This window comes from Hemitrygon akajei, chromosome 11 (genome assembly GCF_048418815.1).
Source record: "Hemitrygon akajei chromosome 11, sHemAka1.3, whole genome shotgun sequence".
Taxonomy (NCBI): Eukaryota; Metazoa; Chordata; class Chondrichthyes; order Myliobatiformes; family Dasyatidae; genus Hemitrygon; species Hemitrygon akajei.
Window position 1 is genome coordinate 51,048,696 of NC_133134.1, and position 16,947 is coordinate 51,065,642.

Below are 16,947 nucleotides of genomic sequence, written 5' to 3' on the forward strand. Positions count from 1 at the left end.
CAAAATATTAGCACAAATAAGTTAATAAAATATAATTCAAAATACAAGTGGTGTGCAGCACAGTGAAACAGTACAGTAAACAGCAGTCTGTCCTAGTGATGACGAGACCTCAGTGATGGCAGGGTATTCATTAGTCTCACAGCCTGGGGGAGAAAGCTGTTACCTGGTCCTGATGCCCTTGTACCTCCTTCCTGACAGTAGTGGCTCAAAGAGATAGTGGGATGGATGGTAGAGATCCTCAAAAATACTTCTGGCCCTTCTTAAATAGTCCCAATAAATGTCACGATTGGGAGAGAAGGAGACCCTGGTAATCCTTTCAGCTGATCTTACTATCCCTTATAGGTTCTTGTGGTCAGATGCCTTGGCAGCTTCTGTGATGCACAAAAAAGCAGTCAGACAAAACACTTTTGATGGTGCTCCTTTAGAAAGTTGTTAAAATGGGGGTGGGGAGCCTTACACATCTCAGTCTCAGAAAGTGCAGATGCTGCTGTGCCTTCTTGGCTAATGAAGAGATATTCTGAGTTCAGGTTAGATTATCTGTTGCGTGCATACCAAGAACTTTGCACTCTTCACTGTCTCCACAGCAGAGTCATTGATGTGCACTGGAGAATGGTTAACCTGTGCCTTCCTGAAGTCCACAATCATCTTTTTTTGTCTGGTCCATGTTGGGACTCATGTTGTTGTTTCTACACTATATGACAAGCCTATTTACCTGCTCTCTGTATGCGGAGTCATCATTGTTGTTGATGAGGCCAACCACTGTTGTATCATCAGCAAATGTAATAGAGACTTTGAAGCAAAAAACACTATGAAACAGAAACTTCTCCAATCCATGTACCTATCCAAATTTCTCTTAACTGTTGAAATTGAACCCACATCCACCACTTCTGCTGGCAGCTCCTTCCACACTCTCACCACTCTTTGAGTGAAGAAATTCCCCCTCACATTCCCATTAAATATTTCACCTCTCACACTTAACCCATGACCTCTAATTCAAGTCTCACCCAACCTCAGTGGAAAGAACCTGCTTACATTTACCCTCTCTTTACCCTTCATAATGTTATATACCTCTATTTATGCTTCCCTCAATCTCCTGCACTCTAGAGAATAAAGTCCTAACCTATTCAAGCTTTCCCTAAAACTCAGGTCATCGAGACCTGGCAACATCCCAGTTAATTTCCTCTTCAGTCTTATTGATATCTTTCCTGTAGGTAGATGACCAAAACTGCACACAGTACTTCAAAATTAGGCTTCACCAACGTCTTATACAACTTCAACATAATATCCCAACTCCTGTACTCAGTACCTTGATTTATGAAGATCAATGTGCCAAAAGATTTATTTACAATCCTATCTACATGTGACACAACTTCTAAGGAATTATTGATATGTATTCCCAGATCCCTTTCTTACTACACTCCTCAGTGCTCTAACAATCACCATGTAAGTCCTACCCTGGTTTGCCCTCCCAAAGTGCAACACCTCACACTTGTCTGCATTAACTTCCATTCTGTCCTTTTTTTCCAGCTGGTCCAGATCCCACTGCAATCTCTGATAGTCTTCCTTGCTGTGCACTACACCCCAATCTTGGTATCTTTTGCAAATTTGCTGAATCAGTTTACTACATTAGCATCCAAATCATATATATACAGTAGATGACAAACAACAACAGACCCAGCACCAAACCCTGCAGCACACCTCTGGTTACAGGCCTCCAATCAGAGAAACAACCATCTTTTACCACTCTCTGGCATCTCTTATGAAGCCAATATCAAATCGAATTTACTACCTAATCTTGAATGCCAAGTGACAAAACTCTCTTGACCAACCTCCCATGTGGGACTTGTCAAAGGCCTTACTAAAGTCCATGTGGACAACATCCACTACCTTGCCTTCAACAGCTTTCCTGATAACTTTCTTGAAAAATCAGTCCTTGTTTACCCAAATATTTTTATATCCAGTCGATTAGAATGCCTTCCGGTAACTTTCCCATTACTGATGTCAGGCTCACCAGCCTATAACTTTCTGGCTGATTCCTAGAGTCTTTCTTAAACAACAGAACAACATCAGCTATCCTCCAATCTTCTGGCACCTCACCCGTCACTAAGGATTGTTTAAATATCTCTTCTAGGGCCCCTGCGATTTCTGCACCAACTTTCCACAGGGTCTGAGGTAATACCTTGTCAGGCTCTGGAGATTTATCCACGCTAATTTTCCTAAAGGCAGCAAACACCTGCTCCTCAGTAATCTGTATATGGTCCACGATCTCACTACTGCTTTACCTCATTTCTATAGACTTTGTACCCTTCTTCCGAGTAAATAAAGATGCAAAAAAAATCCATTTAAGATCTCCCCCATCTCTTTCAGCTCCACACCTAGATTACCATTCTGATCTTCCAGAGGACCGATTTTGTCTCCTCCTATCCTTTTGCTCTTAATATACAGTAGTGTAGAAGCCCTTGGGATTTTTCTTCACCTTGTTTGCTAGAGCAACCTCTTGCATTCTTTTAGCCCTCCTGATTTCCTACTTAAGTGTTCATTTATATTTCTTGTACTCCTCAAGTAGCTCATTTCCCACCTGTCTTTACCTGCTATGCACCTCTTTTCTTAATCAGGGCCTCAATATCTCCGGAAGCCAAGATTCCCTTCCTTCGTCATAATTATCTTGAAACTAATGGCATTATGATCACTAGATGCAAAGAATTCCCCTACACAAATTTCAGTCACCTGCCCTGTCTCATTTTCTAATAGGAGATCTAGTATCACACAGTCTCTAGTTCAGACCTCTGTGTACCAACGCCAGCCTTTTTACAGCATGGGAGTCCCAGTCAAGGTGGAAAGTTAAAATCTCCCTGTGTATCTTGAAACAGTCTGCGATCTCTCTACAAATTTGCTCCCCTAAATCCCGCAGACTGTTGGGTGGTCTATAATATAACCTCATTAACATAGTTATACCTGTCTTATTCCTCAGTTCTACCATAATGCCTCAGTAGATGAGCTCTCCATCTGTTCTGTCTGAGTACTGCTGTGATATTTTCCCTGACTAGTAATGCCATCCCTCATCCTTTAATTCCTCCCGCTCTATCACATCTAAAACAACAGAACCTTGGAACATTGAGCTGTCTGTCCTGTCCCTCCTGCAACTAAGTCTCACTAATTGCAGCAATATCATCATGCCTTTCCTACATTGCATTGAAATATACCCAATTTAGAAATTAATCCCACCACGCTCAACCTTTCGATTCCTGACTTTGTATGTAGCTTAACATCTTTCCCCACAACCACTCCTCGATCTGCTCTGGTGCTCTAGTTCTGATCCCTCTGCAACTCTAGTTTAAACCCCAACACCCTCCCTCCACACCCCAATTCAGTACTAGCAAAGCTTCCCACAGGATATTATATGATGCTGCGGTTTGAGCAGCGTGAACTGCAGTGGGCTGAGCACTCAGCCCTGGGGGCTCCAGTGTGATGGAGCTTGAGATATTGCTGCCAACTTGGACTGACTGGGGTCTTTCCATCAAGAAGTCTAAGATCCAGTTACAGATCTTGACTAACAGTTTCTACAGACGCTGAAGTTCATTTGCTTCTGTGCAATCCAGACACAGGATGGGTGAGTGTTTTCATGAAGACAGGAGGGCTACAGTGGTTGTAGTCCAGTCTTTTCCAGTCTCTCCTCATAACTAAATTCCATCATGAGCATCCTGATAAACTGACCAAACTCTTTCAAAAGCATTTACTTCTTTCCTGAAATGTTTCTTTGTATGGTCCTCCAGTTAAGATCTAACCAGTGAGTTATAAAATTCTAGCATGCTTGTATTTCATTCTCTTATTCATACATGCATATAGCAAGTAGGTTTTTCAACCAGCTTATCAACTTACACTCTCACCCTCTATCGTTAACAATTTGTCTGAACAAACTTTTAATGTTTGTTCTTTATCCACCTTAGCCTTCTCAAATTGTCATTTAACACTTCCTCATGTTGATCTCCAAGCTGCTTTTCACCGTCCCTTATGTGCCAAACGGAAATCTGTAAGAATTTCCATCTCTTTCCAAATTTTACATTGTTTCTTCTTCATTGAAGAATCAGAAAGAATAATAGACCAAACAACTTCTGTGAAAACCAACTTTCAGTCTAAAAAGTATCTGTCCACCATTATACATTGCTTCTTGTCAATGAGCTAGTTTTGCATTCATGCTGAATTTTTCTACTCAATTCAGTTAGCTTAATAAGCTTACTATATTGCAATTGAATATCTTCCAAAACTCCATGTATCATGCATAACGTATTGAAGAATATTGGATTTGATTTCTGTTTGTTGTCAGTAATTAAAGTATCTACATATTTAGCTTGTCTCTGATAATGGCTTGCAACAACATTCCTGTTAGGGTGGCCTATAGATTCCTGGTTTATCTTTCTCCTCTTTTTCAAACAGTGATATATCATTGCAGCCCTTCAGTGAGTTGAGTAAGTTGTCAATAATTTTAATGTACCTCTGAGATCCTTAACCACTAACAGAAAATAAGTTTGCATTCTGATCATTCTAACAGATAAATGTTTTAATATTGTAAAGAATATGTGATAAAGTGTGCAATATACATCATTCGAATTAATGTTTCTAGAAAAAAGATTTTTTTTCTTACCTGATTCTATAAATGTATTATTTTTAAATGTTAGAGCCTAGTAGAGCAGCAGCCATCTGATGATCCAGACACGGAGATTAATTTGGGGTGTTTGCTGTACAAGGAAGGACACTGTGAAGAGGCCTGCAAAAAGTTTACAACAGCCATGCAGGTTGTGGGTTACAAACCAGGTAAATTGTCTAAATAGATCTAAAATTTAACCAAGTATTGGTTGAAAAAATGTTTTAAAACAAATCTTTCTAAGACTTAAATCCCAGATTATTTTGGCTTTCATTGAATCAAAAACCTCAAAATCAGATTAGAAAAAAAATCATTTGCTCCTCTTATATGTTGTCTTTTCATTATTGAAAAAAATGCTTCTTCATGTATAAATCATACACAAAAAGCATGTTACCTATGTTTTTAAGGACGTGCCAATGCCTGGCTGAAATCTTGCGAATTGGGTGATTGAACCAGTTGTGATTTACACTAATGCTACTATAATTTCTCTCTGCATTTTATTGTGGAAAGAGGAGTTTCTAAGGGATAATGCAATTGAATCAAATGTTATGAGCTGGTAATTCCCTTTCTCAATCATGAGGACTGTATCACAGACATTATTTTTACTCTAATTGACTTACCACATTGATGTATAAGTGCTGCACCTTTGGTGGGAAAGCAGCACTGACAAAGAACTGACAAACGTCTCTATTGGCAATGTATTGCATCAGTGATTAACCATGATGATCATTGTGTTAGTGCCCATTGGCAGCACAGTGCCCGATTCTGCTATTCTGTAATGTAAGAGCCATGTTACCCAACAATGCATCCTTTAATTTCAATCCTAATTTCTTTGTCCCATCTCTCTCATCTCCCCCCACCCATTTTATCTCATTTCTCTAGAAGCCCATACAGAATTAGAGTCGGCAACCTGTTGTCTGTGTATAAGCAAAGAGTTTCTAATGCTTTTAGATGGGAATAAACCACAATAGGAATTTCTTAAAGAAATTATGCTGCAATGTAAAGATTTTTTTGCATCATTCATTTGGCAATAGGGCAAAATGTAGTGCTTATTTAGTGTAATAAAAATAGATGTATTATTGAATAATATAGCAAAAAAAAGATCCCATTCAGCCTACACTACCTGCTCTACTCTTTAATGTTGTTACAGATATTCTCCTGTTCTAATCCTTTAGACATTCTCTTTTGAATGATGAATCTGTTTCACTATCTGTTTATGCAGCATATTCCATTGCACAACAGCTTGATGCATTTTTAAGTAAATTTATCCTCATTATACCTCTGATTCTTTTAAGCAAGAAAGGTGTATTAATAATATCATCCGGAATTAGACAAGGTCAAGACCACAGCATTCAATAGCTTACAGATTACTGCACAGTGACTGACTTCTAAAGAATTAGCTGTTAGGTCAAAATGTGGCTTTTGTCAAATATAAAATTAAGTGATCAAGATTTTCTTGTGTTATAGTGGTCAGACTACATAGGACTAGAAAAAAGGTAGAGTTGGTCTACTGAGAACAGAGAAGATTAAGAAACTTGGCAAAGTGTGCAAAACCATGAGAGGTTTGATGATAATAAATACAAAAAAACTGTCTGTTGGCCTCTCATTATAGTCCTGTCTCAGACAGTATTTAGATGTATGTGGTAGCCAAGCCATTCCAAAGCACATGTAAACATATTACTTAGTCAAAGGAAGATCAAGGATGAAGAACTTCCACTGAAACAGTTAATTGGGAGTTTTCAAAGGTCAATTTGAAGTCTGTGTGCAAACTTCAAAGTAAAATTAGGGATATTTTTTGTCAAATAACTTCCTACTTTTACAGAATTCTCACATTTAAAAAAACAGTGAAAATATAGCACTGAATGTGAATATCAGTTGGGATTTTGTGCATCTATTTTTGTTTAAAGTAAGTTGCAGTTTTATTTAAAATATCATCTATTCCTTGTGCTTTCCTTTAGATTTGACCTACAACATCGCTCTGTGTTATTACAGCATGAAACAATATGCACCTGCTCTGAAGTATATTGCCGAAATAATAGAGCGTGGAATCAGGGAACACCCAGGTAAATTGATTAATATGATTTTTGTATTTATTTTAAAAATTACATGATTAATATAATAAACTGAAAAAAAGACCATAAGAATAGTAGTCTTTGGATCGCTACCTAAGCCATATGCTAACTGAGTATATACGTAGATATGGATAGTTGACAGCATGGGATGGAGGCTTGACTTATCAATACGTCAGGAAGAAGAGGACCAAGTTTTTTGATAAAGCAGATAAATGAGCGCCTGAATACAACACTCATTTCATTGTGAAGAGTTCCACAATTAACAGGCCAAAAATAAATGATATATGATAATAAATTGCAGTACAAGGTCGTGTCCTTTAGCAGGACAAACCAAGGTAAGACTTACACGGTAAACAGTAGGACATTGAGAAGTGTGGTAGAACAGAGAAATTTGGGAATACAGATGTATAATTCCTTGAAAATGGCATCACGGGTAGATAGGATTCTAAAGAAAGCTTTTGGCACAACAGATTTCATAAAGCAAAACAGTGATTGCAAGAATCTTCTAAATTCCAGCAATTATAAGCCTAGTCGATCCAGTCTTTCTTCATATGAAAGTCCTGCCGTCCCAGGAATCAATCTGGTGAACCTTCTTTGTACTCCCTCCTTGGCAAGAATGTCTTTCCTCAGATTAGGGGACCAAAACTGCACACAATACTCTAGGTGCGGTCTCACCAAGGCCTTGTACAACTGCAGTAGAACCTCCCTGCTCCTGTACTCGAATCCTTTTACTATGAATGCCAACATACCATTTGCCTTTTTCACCACCTGCTGTACCTGCGTGCCCACTTTCAATAACTAGTGTACAATGACACCCAGGTCTCGTTGCACCTCCCCTTTTCCTAATCGGCCACCATTCAGATAATAATCTGTTTTCCTGTTCTTGCAACCAAAGTGGATAACGTCACATTTATCCACATTAAATTGCATCTGCCATGAATTTGCCCACTCACCTAACCTATCCAAGTCACCCTGCATCCTCTTAGCATCCTCCTCACAGCTAACACCGCTGCCCAGCTTCGTGTCATCCGCAGACTTGGAGATGCTGCATTTAATTACCTCATCGAAATCATTAATATATATTGTAAACAACTGGGGTCCCAGCACTGAGCCTTGAGGTACCCCAGTAGTCACTGCCTGCCATTCTGAAAAGGTTCCGTTTACTCCCACTCTTTGCTTCCTGTCTGCCAACCACTTCTCTATCCACATCAATACCATACCCCCAATACCATGTGCTTTAAGTTTGCGCACTAATCTCCTGTGTGGGACCTTGTCAAAAGCCTTTTGAAAGTCCAAATATACCACATCCACTGGCTCTCCCCTTTCCACTCTACTAGTTACATCTTCAAAAAATTCTATAAGATTCATCAGACATGATTTTCCTTTCACAAATCCGTGCTGACTTTGTCCAATGATTTCACCTCTTTCCAAATGTGCTGTTATCACATCTTTGATAACCGACTGTAGCATTTTCCCCACCACCGATGTCAGGCTAACTGGTCTGTAATTCCCCGGGTTTTTTTCTCCCTCTTTTTTTAAAAAGTGGGGTTACATTAGCCACCCTCCAATCCTCAGGAACTAATCCAGAATCTAAGGAGTTTTGAAAAATGATCACTAATGCATCCACTATTTCCTGGGCTACTTCCTTAAGCACTCTGGGATGCAGACCATCTGGCCCTGGGGATTTATCTGCCTTTAATCCCTTCAATTTACCTAGCACCACTTCCCTACTAACATGTATTTCCCTCCATTCCTCCTGTTTCTGACTGTAAGGGACCTACATTTGTCTTAACCAATCTTTTTCTTTTCACATATCTATAAAAGCTTTTACGGTCAGTTTTTATGTTCCCTGCCAACTTTCTCTCATAATCTTTTTCCCCTTTCCTAATTAAGCCCTTTGTCCTCCTCTGCTGGACTCTGAATTTCTCCCAGTCCTCAGGTGTGCCGCTTTTTCTGGCTAATTTGTATGTTTCTTCCTTGGACTTGATACTATCCCTAATTTCCCTTGTCAGCCACGGGTGCACTACCTTCCCTGGTTTATTCTTTTGCCAAACTGGGATAAACAATTGTTGTAGTTCATCCATGCGATCTTTAAATACTTGCCATTGCATATTCACCGTCAACCCTTTAAATATCATTTGCCAGTCTATCTTAGCTAATTCACGTCTCATACCTTCAAAGTTACCCTTCTTTAAGTTCAGAACCTTTGTTTCTGAATTAACTATGTCACTCTCCATCTTAATGAAGAATTCCACCATATTATGGTCACTCTTACCCAAGGGGCCTCGCACGACAAGATTGCTAACTAACCCTTCCTCATTGCTCAATACCCAATCTAGAATGGCCTGCTCTCTAGTTGGTTCCTCGACATGTTGGTTCAGAAAACCATCCCGCATACATTCCAAGAAATCCTCTTCCTCAGCACCCTTACCAATTTGGTTCACCCAATCTATATGTAGATTGAAGTCACCCATTATAACTACTGTTCCTTTATTGCACACATTTCTAATTTCCTGTTTAATGCCATCCCCAACCTCACTACTACTGTTAGGTGGCCTGTACACAACTCCCACCAGCGTTTTCTGCCCCTTAGTGTTATACAGCTCTACCCATATCGATTCCACATCCTCCAGGCTAATGTCCTTCCTTTCTATTGTGTTAATCTCCTCTCTAACCAGCAATGCTACCCCACCTCTTTTTCTTTCCTGTCTATCCCTCCTGAATATTGAATATCCCTGGATGTCGAGCTCCCATCCTTGGTCACCCTGGAGCCATGTCTCTGTGATCCCAACTATATCATATTCATTAATAACTATCTGCACATTCAGTTCATCCACCTTGTTACAAATGCTCCTCGCATTGACACACAAAGCCTTCAGGCTTGTTTTTATAACAATCTTAGCCCTTATACAATTATGTTAAAAAGTGGCCCTTTTTGATTTTTGCCCTGAATTTGCTTGCCTGCCACTTCTACTTTTCACCTTACTACTTTTTGCTTCTACCCTCATTTTACACCCCTCTGTCTCTCTGCACTTGTTCCCATCCCCCTGCCGCATTAGTTTAAATCCTCCTGAACAGCAGTAGCAAACACTCCCCCTAGGACATTGGTTCCAGTCCAGCCCAGGTGCAGACCGTCCTGTTTGTACTAGTCCCACCTCCCCCAGAACTGGTTCCAATGCCCCAGAAATTTGAATCCCTCCCCCTTGCACCATTTTTCAAGCCACATATTCATCTGAAATATCCTCCTATTTCTACTCTGACTAGCACGTGGCACTGGTAGTAATCCAGAGATTATTACCTTTGTGGTCCTACTTTTTAGTTTATCTCCTAACTCACTAAATTCATCTTGTAGGGACCTCATCCCATTTTTTACCTGTATCATTGGTACCTATGTGCACCACAACCACTGGCTGTTCACCCTCCCACTCCAGAGTGTCCTGCAGCCGCTCAGAGACATCCTTGACCCTTGCACCAAGGAGGCAACATACCATCCTGGGGTCTCGTTTGCGGCCACAGAAACGCCTATCTATTCCCCTTACAATCGAATCCCCTATCACTATAACTCTCCCACTCCTTTTCTTTCCCTCCTGTGCCGCAGAGCCACCCATGGTACCATGAACTCGGCGGCTGCTGCCTTCCCCTGATGAGACATCTCCCCTAACAGTATCCAAAACAGTATATCTGTTTAGGAGGGAGATGACCTCAGGGGACTTCTGCACTACCTGCCTATTATTACGCTGTCTAGTGGCCACCCCTTCCCTTTCTGCCTGTGTAGCCTTTACCTGCGGTATGGCCAACTCACTGAACATGCTATTCACGACTTTCTCAGCATCGCGGATGCTCCAGTATGAATCCAATCGCAGCTCCAGCCGCTCAATGCGGTCTGCCAGAAGCTGCAGTTGGACACACTTCCTGCACACATAGTCATCAGGGACACTGGAAGTATCCCTGATTTCCCACATGCTGCAGGATGAACAAACCATGGGGCCGATCTCAGCTGTCATGACCTACCCAATACGTTGCCTCAATTTTGAAACGTTCTCCTTTTAAAAGAACTTACCCGGCCTTACCTCACTTGGAGTGAAGCTCGTCCTCAGCCTCTGCTCGCCGAAGCCTCTTGAGACAAAGCTTTCTCTGTCCCCCTCTACTCCGTCGCCCACTCCGTCTAACTGCTCTCTCTCCTTAAATACTCCCGCTGCCTCATAGTTCGACTTACACGCACTTGCGCAGTTGTGCCCCTGTTAAACTGCTGAAGAAAATTACCAATTTCCACAAACTGTTCTCTTTAAATACTCCTGCTGCCTCACAGTCCGACTTACATGTGCTTGCGCAGTCGTGACCCCGTTAAACTGACGAAGAAAATGTTTAAGCAGATTAATGGTTCAGCATTGACTACATGGGCTGAAGGGCCTGTTTCTCTGTTGTGCTCTGCTGTTCTCTAGGAGAGAAGACAAAATGACTTGAAGTTGAGGAATTGTGCTACAAACATGGTTGGGAAACAAAGATACTGAACAAAAATGTAAAGTAGTTGCTAAAACTAAAGAGAGAGGATGTATCGACAACAAACAAAACAAAACATGATAACTATGGACAATAATATATACCACAGCCAGTCTGCAGTGGAGATCATATAAAGGAAAGCAAATGTAATTTCCATGTCTGGAATGCACAAGAGAACATCATCCTCCACGTTATTAGTTTTGGAACATTGTGAGGGAACTTGGAGCCATATGGATTTCAACCCATCCATCATGTGCACTCCCAGAAGAGGAAAGTCTTCCAAGCACAGAGCTGGATTGGGCTACTCTCATCCTTTGGGTTGATCTACCCAGTCCTGTTTACCTCCGGAAATGTTGTTGCTCAATGAGGACACGATTCCAGTCTTCTACCTGCACCCCACCCTTTCTTGTTCGACTTGCCAACTTACCACATTACAATTAACTGTCTTGGCCACTTCTGAGCTTCCTCCCCATGTCTCTATTATACACCCCTAAACTAATGCACAGTTTTCTCCCTCTTCCCAACCCAGGACAGAATATTTGATCCCATGTTGCCCCACAACTCCCAAAGTGCAAGGTCAATTAGATCTATTTCTCCCTTCTTGTCTAACCCTTGCCCACCATTTTGCATCCACCCCATCTGCCCATTGTCATTCAGTCTTGGATCTGTGTCCAGGATTAACAGATTTTTATTCATGGAAAGATGTGGTGCTCATTCATTCACAGGTGGCCCATGACGTCCTGCCCTAACCACACTTTGTGTTTCAAGGCCATAAATATTTTACTTGCCATTAATTATGGTATTTCTGTGATATTTGCCTGAATTATGCCTCATGGTAGAGAGGTCAATAACTGCCAGGCATAGATATAAAGTAGTATTAGAGGGGAGTTGAGGAAAATTGTTTTGACCCAAAGAGTAGAAGGGCTCAGTATAAAAGGTTGGAGGCAGTAACCGTCATCACATTTCAAATGCACCTGGATGAATATTTGAATAATAGCAACATAAGACAACAAATGAAGAGCTTGCATGTATGAATAAACCAAATATCTACCTTTAAATGCAGCATGAATGCAGTGTGCTGAATGGTATCATTCTGTGAGATTAGTTTCTTTTTTTGATATAATTACCATTTCTTTCTTCCTTAGAGCTCAGTGTTGGAATGACAACCGAAGGGATTGATGTAAGAAGTGTTGGAAACACATTGGTGCTCCATGAAACTGCATTGATTGAAGCTTTTAATCTGAAAGCAGCCATTGAATATCAGCTTAAGAACTGTAAGTGTGAAATACAAAGTGGAGATGCTTTATGCTTTCTGGGGCCGTCTTTTTCTGAGTGTCAAATTATGCAAGTTAAGAAGGCATTTTTTAAGATGGGGAGTGATAACTCATCTTTGACAGCAAACAATCATTACTATAAATTATACCACTGAGTATCGTGGCCATGAACTTGCTGAGAAAACAACAGGTATTTAATGCACACACCATTTAACAGTGTGTGAATAACCTAACAATTTCATACAAAGAAAGATGAATCTGAATTACAAATCACGAAGAAATTTAACTCCACTATTAGGGAAAATAAATTGATTTATTTCAAAATTTGGATAGTTCTGGTCCAGATCAATTATATCTGTTTACTATAAAATAATATAAAGGAGATGTATGACACCAATGAACTGACAAGAAGTTAATATCATTCTTGTATTTAGAACAGGACAGAGTGAGGAAAGTACAAATCCAGGAAACCAGTTATTAGCAGTGGGATAGATAATAGAATCTCTATTTAAAACTGTAAAGGATGTGCCTCTGGAAATTCCATCTTCTAATGTGGCTACTTAATTCAGCTAAATTCAATTGAAAATGGATTTTCTTGGAATGGAATTTAATAATATCCATTGTCAGCTGTTTTTGCTTTGTTTGGGCATTTTACCTCCAGGAGGCGGGGTGGTGGGGTGGGGTGGGGGTGGAGGTTTTTAAGCATCACTGCTCCACATTTAAAAATGGACTTTCTAGTACCCATTGTATTTTGTTATACAGGCCTGAATCTGTGCTGAGCTACCCATGTAATTCATTTAAAACTAAGTTTGGACTGTTGACAAGACATAGCAAAACACTAATAATTCACCACCAGCTATTCAGAAATCCAGATGGTTTGTCATTCTCATTTGCCACCCTCTTCTGACTTGCCAGTGTCCCGGTTTCCATACTGTCTTTCAACTGACCAGGTCCCTTTTCCCTCACGCCCTTTAAACTTACCTGGTTCACTGGGAAATTATTATAATACTGTGTAACAACCTAGAAAACAAAAGAGCTCAGGAGAAATTCGTAAATGTAGCATACTGGAAGTCCTGAGCATGCTGGATTATCAGTTTTTCTATATTGGGAACATTGCTGCAATGTAAGAACGTCCTATATTTCCTTATCAGCCATGATGAATTTTACATAGGTTTTCAAAACAGTATTGCAGGTTTGCTGACAATTCATATTATATTCCTTTCATGATATTGACTGTCATTTACTTGTTATCTTAACCCGCACTTCCTTCGACATACCATACCATATGTCAAGATTTCACCCGCTAAAGCCTCCATTGCATGTTAAGGATTTCAAACACAAATTTCTAGGTTACAGTGGTGATTTGGGTACAGCTGTGAAGAAATTGTGGGTCTTTGCTGTTTATAATTCTTATAGTCAAATAAGAGAAACTATATTCTCTTGGGTATATTGTGTCTGTTCCAATGATTTTCTTTGTTTTATAGATTTCTCTATTATATTACTGTTTAATTTGACTTAGGAGAATATTGTTGTAATGGCTAAGTATTATGGATGTTAATGTTTTTGTTGTCCTTTTGTTTTTTAACAGTTGAAGCAGCACAAGAGGCATTGACAGATATGCCACCACGATCTGAAGAGGTAAGTTTCTTGCTAATCAATAAAGATTCACAATTTTGCCAGTAATCAAGTGAATGAATATATTATAATAATTTCCCAGTAAACCAGATACAAGAAAGTATGAGCAGATATAGGCTATTCAGCCTTTCAGGCATGTTCTACCATTCAATGAATTCATCGCCTTAACACCCTGTTTTCAACTTCTGATCCCTTTAGCATTAATAAATATATAATTTGTGAATGCATTTAATACCATCTCCTCCATCTCCTTCTGTGATAGTAAATTGCACATTTTCAATGCCCGCGAAAAAATTTCTCCTGATATAAACGATATTCCCATTATCCTAATGCTGTAACCATTTTGGTTCTGGACTATAAAGCCATTAGGAAGATCCACCTTGTGTTTAATGTCATAATTGTTTAAAATGTCACTTTTTAGTCATGTATATCTTAGCATGATAAAAACTGCAATTTTTTTTTGAATAAACTTTTAAAATTTGACCCAAGCAATTAACCAAAACTAAATCTTATAGAATCTTGTAGAACTTTTTGACGATATAACTAGTAGAGTGGATAGGGGAGAGCCAGTGGGTGGTATATTTAGATTTTCAAAAGGCTTTTGACAAGATCCCACACAGGAGATTAGTGTGCAAACTTAAAGCACATGGTATTGGGGGTATGGTATTGATGTGGATAGAGAATTGGTTGGCAGACAGGAAGCAAAGAGTGGGAGTAAACGGGACCTTTTCAGAATGGCAGGCAGTGACTAGTGGGGTACCACAAGGCTCAGTGCTGGGACCCCAGTTGTTTACAATATATATTAATGATTTAGACGAGGGAATTAAATGCAGCTTCTCCAAGTTTGCAGATGACATGAAGCTGGGCAGCGGTGTTAGCTGTGAGGAGGATGCTAAGAGGATGCAGGGTGACTTGGATAGGTTAGGTGAGTGGGCAAATTCATGGCAGATGCAATTTAATGTGGATAACTGTGAGGTTATCCACTTTGGTTGCAAGAACGGGGAAACAGATTATTATCTGAACGGTGGCCGATTAGGAAAAGAGGAGATGCAACGAGACCTGGGTGTCATTGAAGGTGGGCATGCAGGGGTACAGCAGGCGGTGAAAAAGGCAAATGGTATGTTGGCATTCATAGCAAAAGGATTTGAGTACAGGAGCAGGGAGGTTCTACTGCAGTTGTACAAGGCCTTGGTGAGACCGCACCTAGAATATTGTGTGCAGTTTTGGTCCCCTAATCTGAGGAAAGACATTCTTGCCATAGAGGGAGTACAGAGAAGGTTCACCAGATTGATTCCTGGGATGGCAGGACTTTCATATGAAGGAAGACTGGATCGACTAGGCTTATACTCACTGGAATTTAGAAGATTGAGGGGGGATCTTATTGAAACGTATAAAATTCTAAAGGGATCGGACAGGCTAGATGCAGGAAGATTGTTTCCGATGTTGGGGAAGTCCAGAACGAGGGGTCACAGTTTAAGGATAAAGGGGAAGCCTTTTAGGACCGAGATGAGGAAAAATTTCTTCACACAGAGAGTGGTGAATCTGTGGAATTCTCTGCCACAGGAAACAGTTGAGGCTGGTTCATTGGCTATATTTATGAGGAAATTAGATATGGCCCTTGTGGCTAAAGGGATCAGGGGGTATGGAGAGAAAGCAGGTACAGGGTTCTGAGTTGGATGATCAGCCATGATCATACTGAATGGTGGTGCAGGCTCGAATGGCCGAATGGCCTACTCCTGCACCTATTTTCTATGTTTCTATGTTTCTATTCCTTTATGTATAATTTGCTAAAAACTCTTTTGTATTACTTTGATTGCAATGCAATGGTTTTGCTTGTTACCTTTCACAAATAAGGTAAACTTAACAGCCTTGAAAGTAAAGACAGCTTGCCAAGTAATAGTCCAAATAATTAATTCCACTTGTTTGAACTTATCAAAATAAATGTTAAATTTTCAAACCATAACAGTAATTTTGTAAGTGTTAAATGAAAATTTGGATTTCCTTTGGAATACAACAACTGGCTATCCTGTAGAGATGATTTGATCCAAGGAGGCGAGAGTAGACACATTTCTCCCCTTTTTGTTAGCCGGGTACAGGTCCAATGATATCTGCAAGCTTCTGGAGAAGGTTGGGTAAAGAGAAAGTGCTTGACCTGTTTTGTATGTGAGATCCAGTAACTTCATATACTGGTTGAATTTTGTATTGCCTGGTTCTGATCCAGAAGGCCAAATCTGCTGGCTATTATGCTCTGGACCTGAATGATAAAGTCTTGGCCCATAGAGAGATAAAAATCATATGCATAAGCTGGGACAAGCTTCACCTACAAAGTTGCTGAGATAACCCCATCTGTTATATTGACAATATAATACAGTGAGGTGTCAAGTAATGGAAATGTTGGAAGACATTAACATGGAAACTCTTTGGAAAGCACCATTGGTGTACCATACATTTCTGTTTCAGCTCTTCCAAATTTTTCACATTTTCCCATTGTTTTGTGCTTTTGTCTTGTGTGGATGAGTTTGTTCCATCTTAAATGTTCACCTGATGTTCTTTTGAAGTTCTACTCTACAATTCTAAATCTGCTGGCATTTGGCTACATCTCCCCTTTTCCATTTATGTCTGCAATCATCCTGCACTCTTGCTCCAACCCTTCATTTTTATGCCTCAGTATTTGTACTCTGTTTCCCCCCAAGCTTTTTACTTTTTCATCTCTGTACCTCATCAGAATAAAGCACATTACTCGATGTTCTCATTTACTCCTTTTCCTTCCCCTGACATTTGCCAAATTTCTCTCTTCCAGTTTTCTTGCCCTATCCCTTTTAAC

At 40.0% G+C, this 16,947-nt stretch overlaps 1 protein-coding gene across 3 annotated transcripts in view; it reads left to right on the plus strand.

Moving 5' to 3' along the window:
- Nucleotides 1-16,947, plus strand: part of ift70 (intraflagellar transport 70) — a 93,794-nt gene that overhangs the window by 37,442 nt on the left and 39,405 nt on the right. For all 3 annotated transcript variants that reach the window (XM_073060833.1, XM_073060834.1, XM_073060835.1), the window contains exons 5-8: nt 4,677-4,812; nt 6,601-6,705; nt 12,360-12,488; nt 14,077-14,126. In XM_073060833.1, the coding sequence (XP_072916934.1) occupies nt 4,677-4,812; nt 6,601-6,705; nt 12,360-12,488; nt 14,077-14,126 (420 nt within the window). The remainder of the gene's footprint in view (nt 1-4,676; nt 4,813-6,600; nt 6,706-12,359; nt 12,489-14,076; nt 14,127-16,947) is intronic.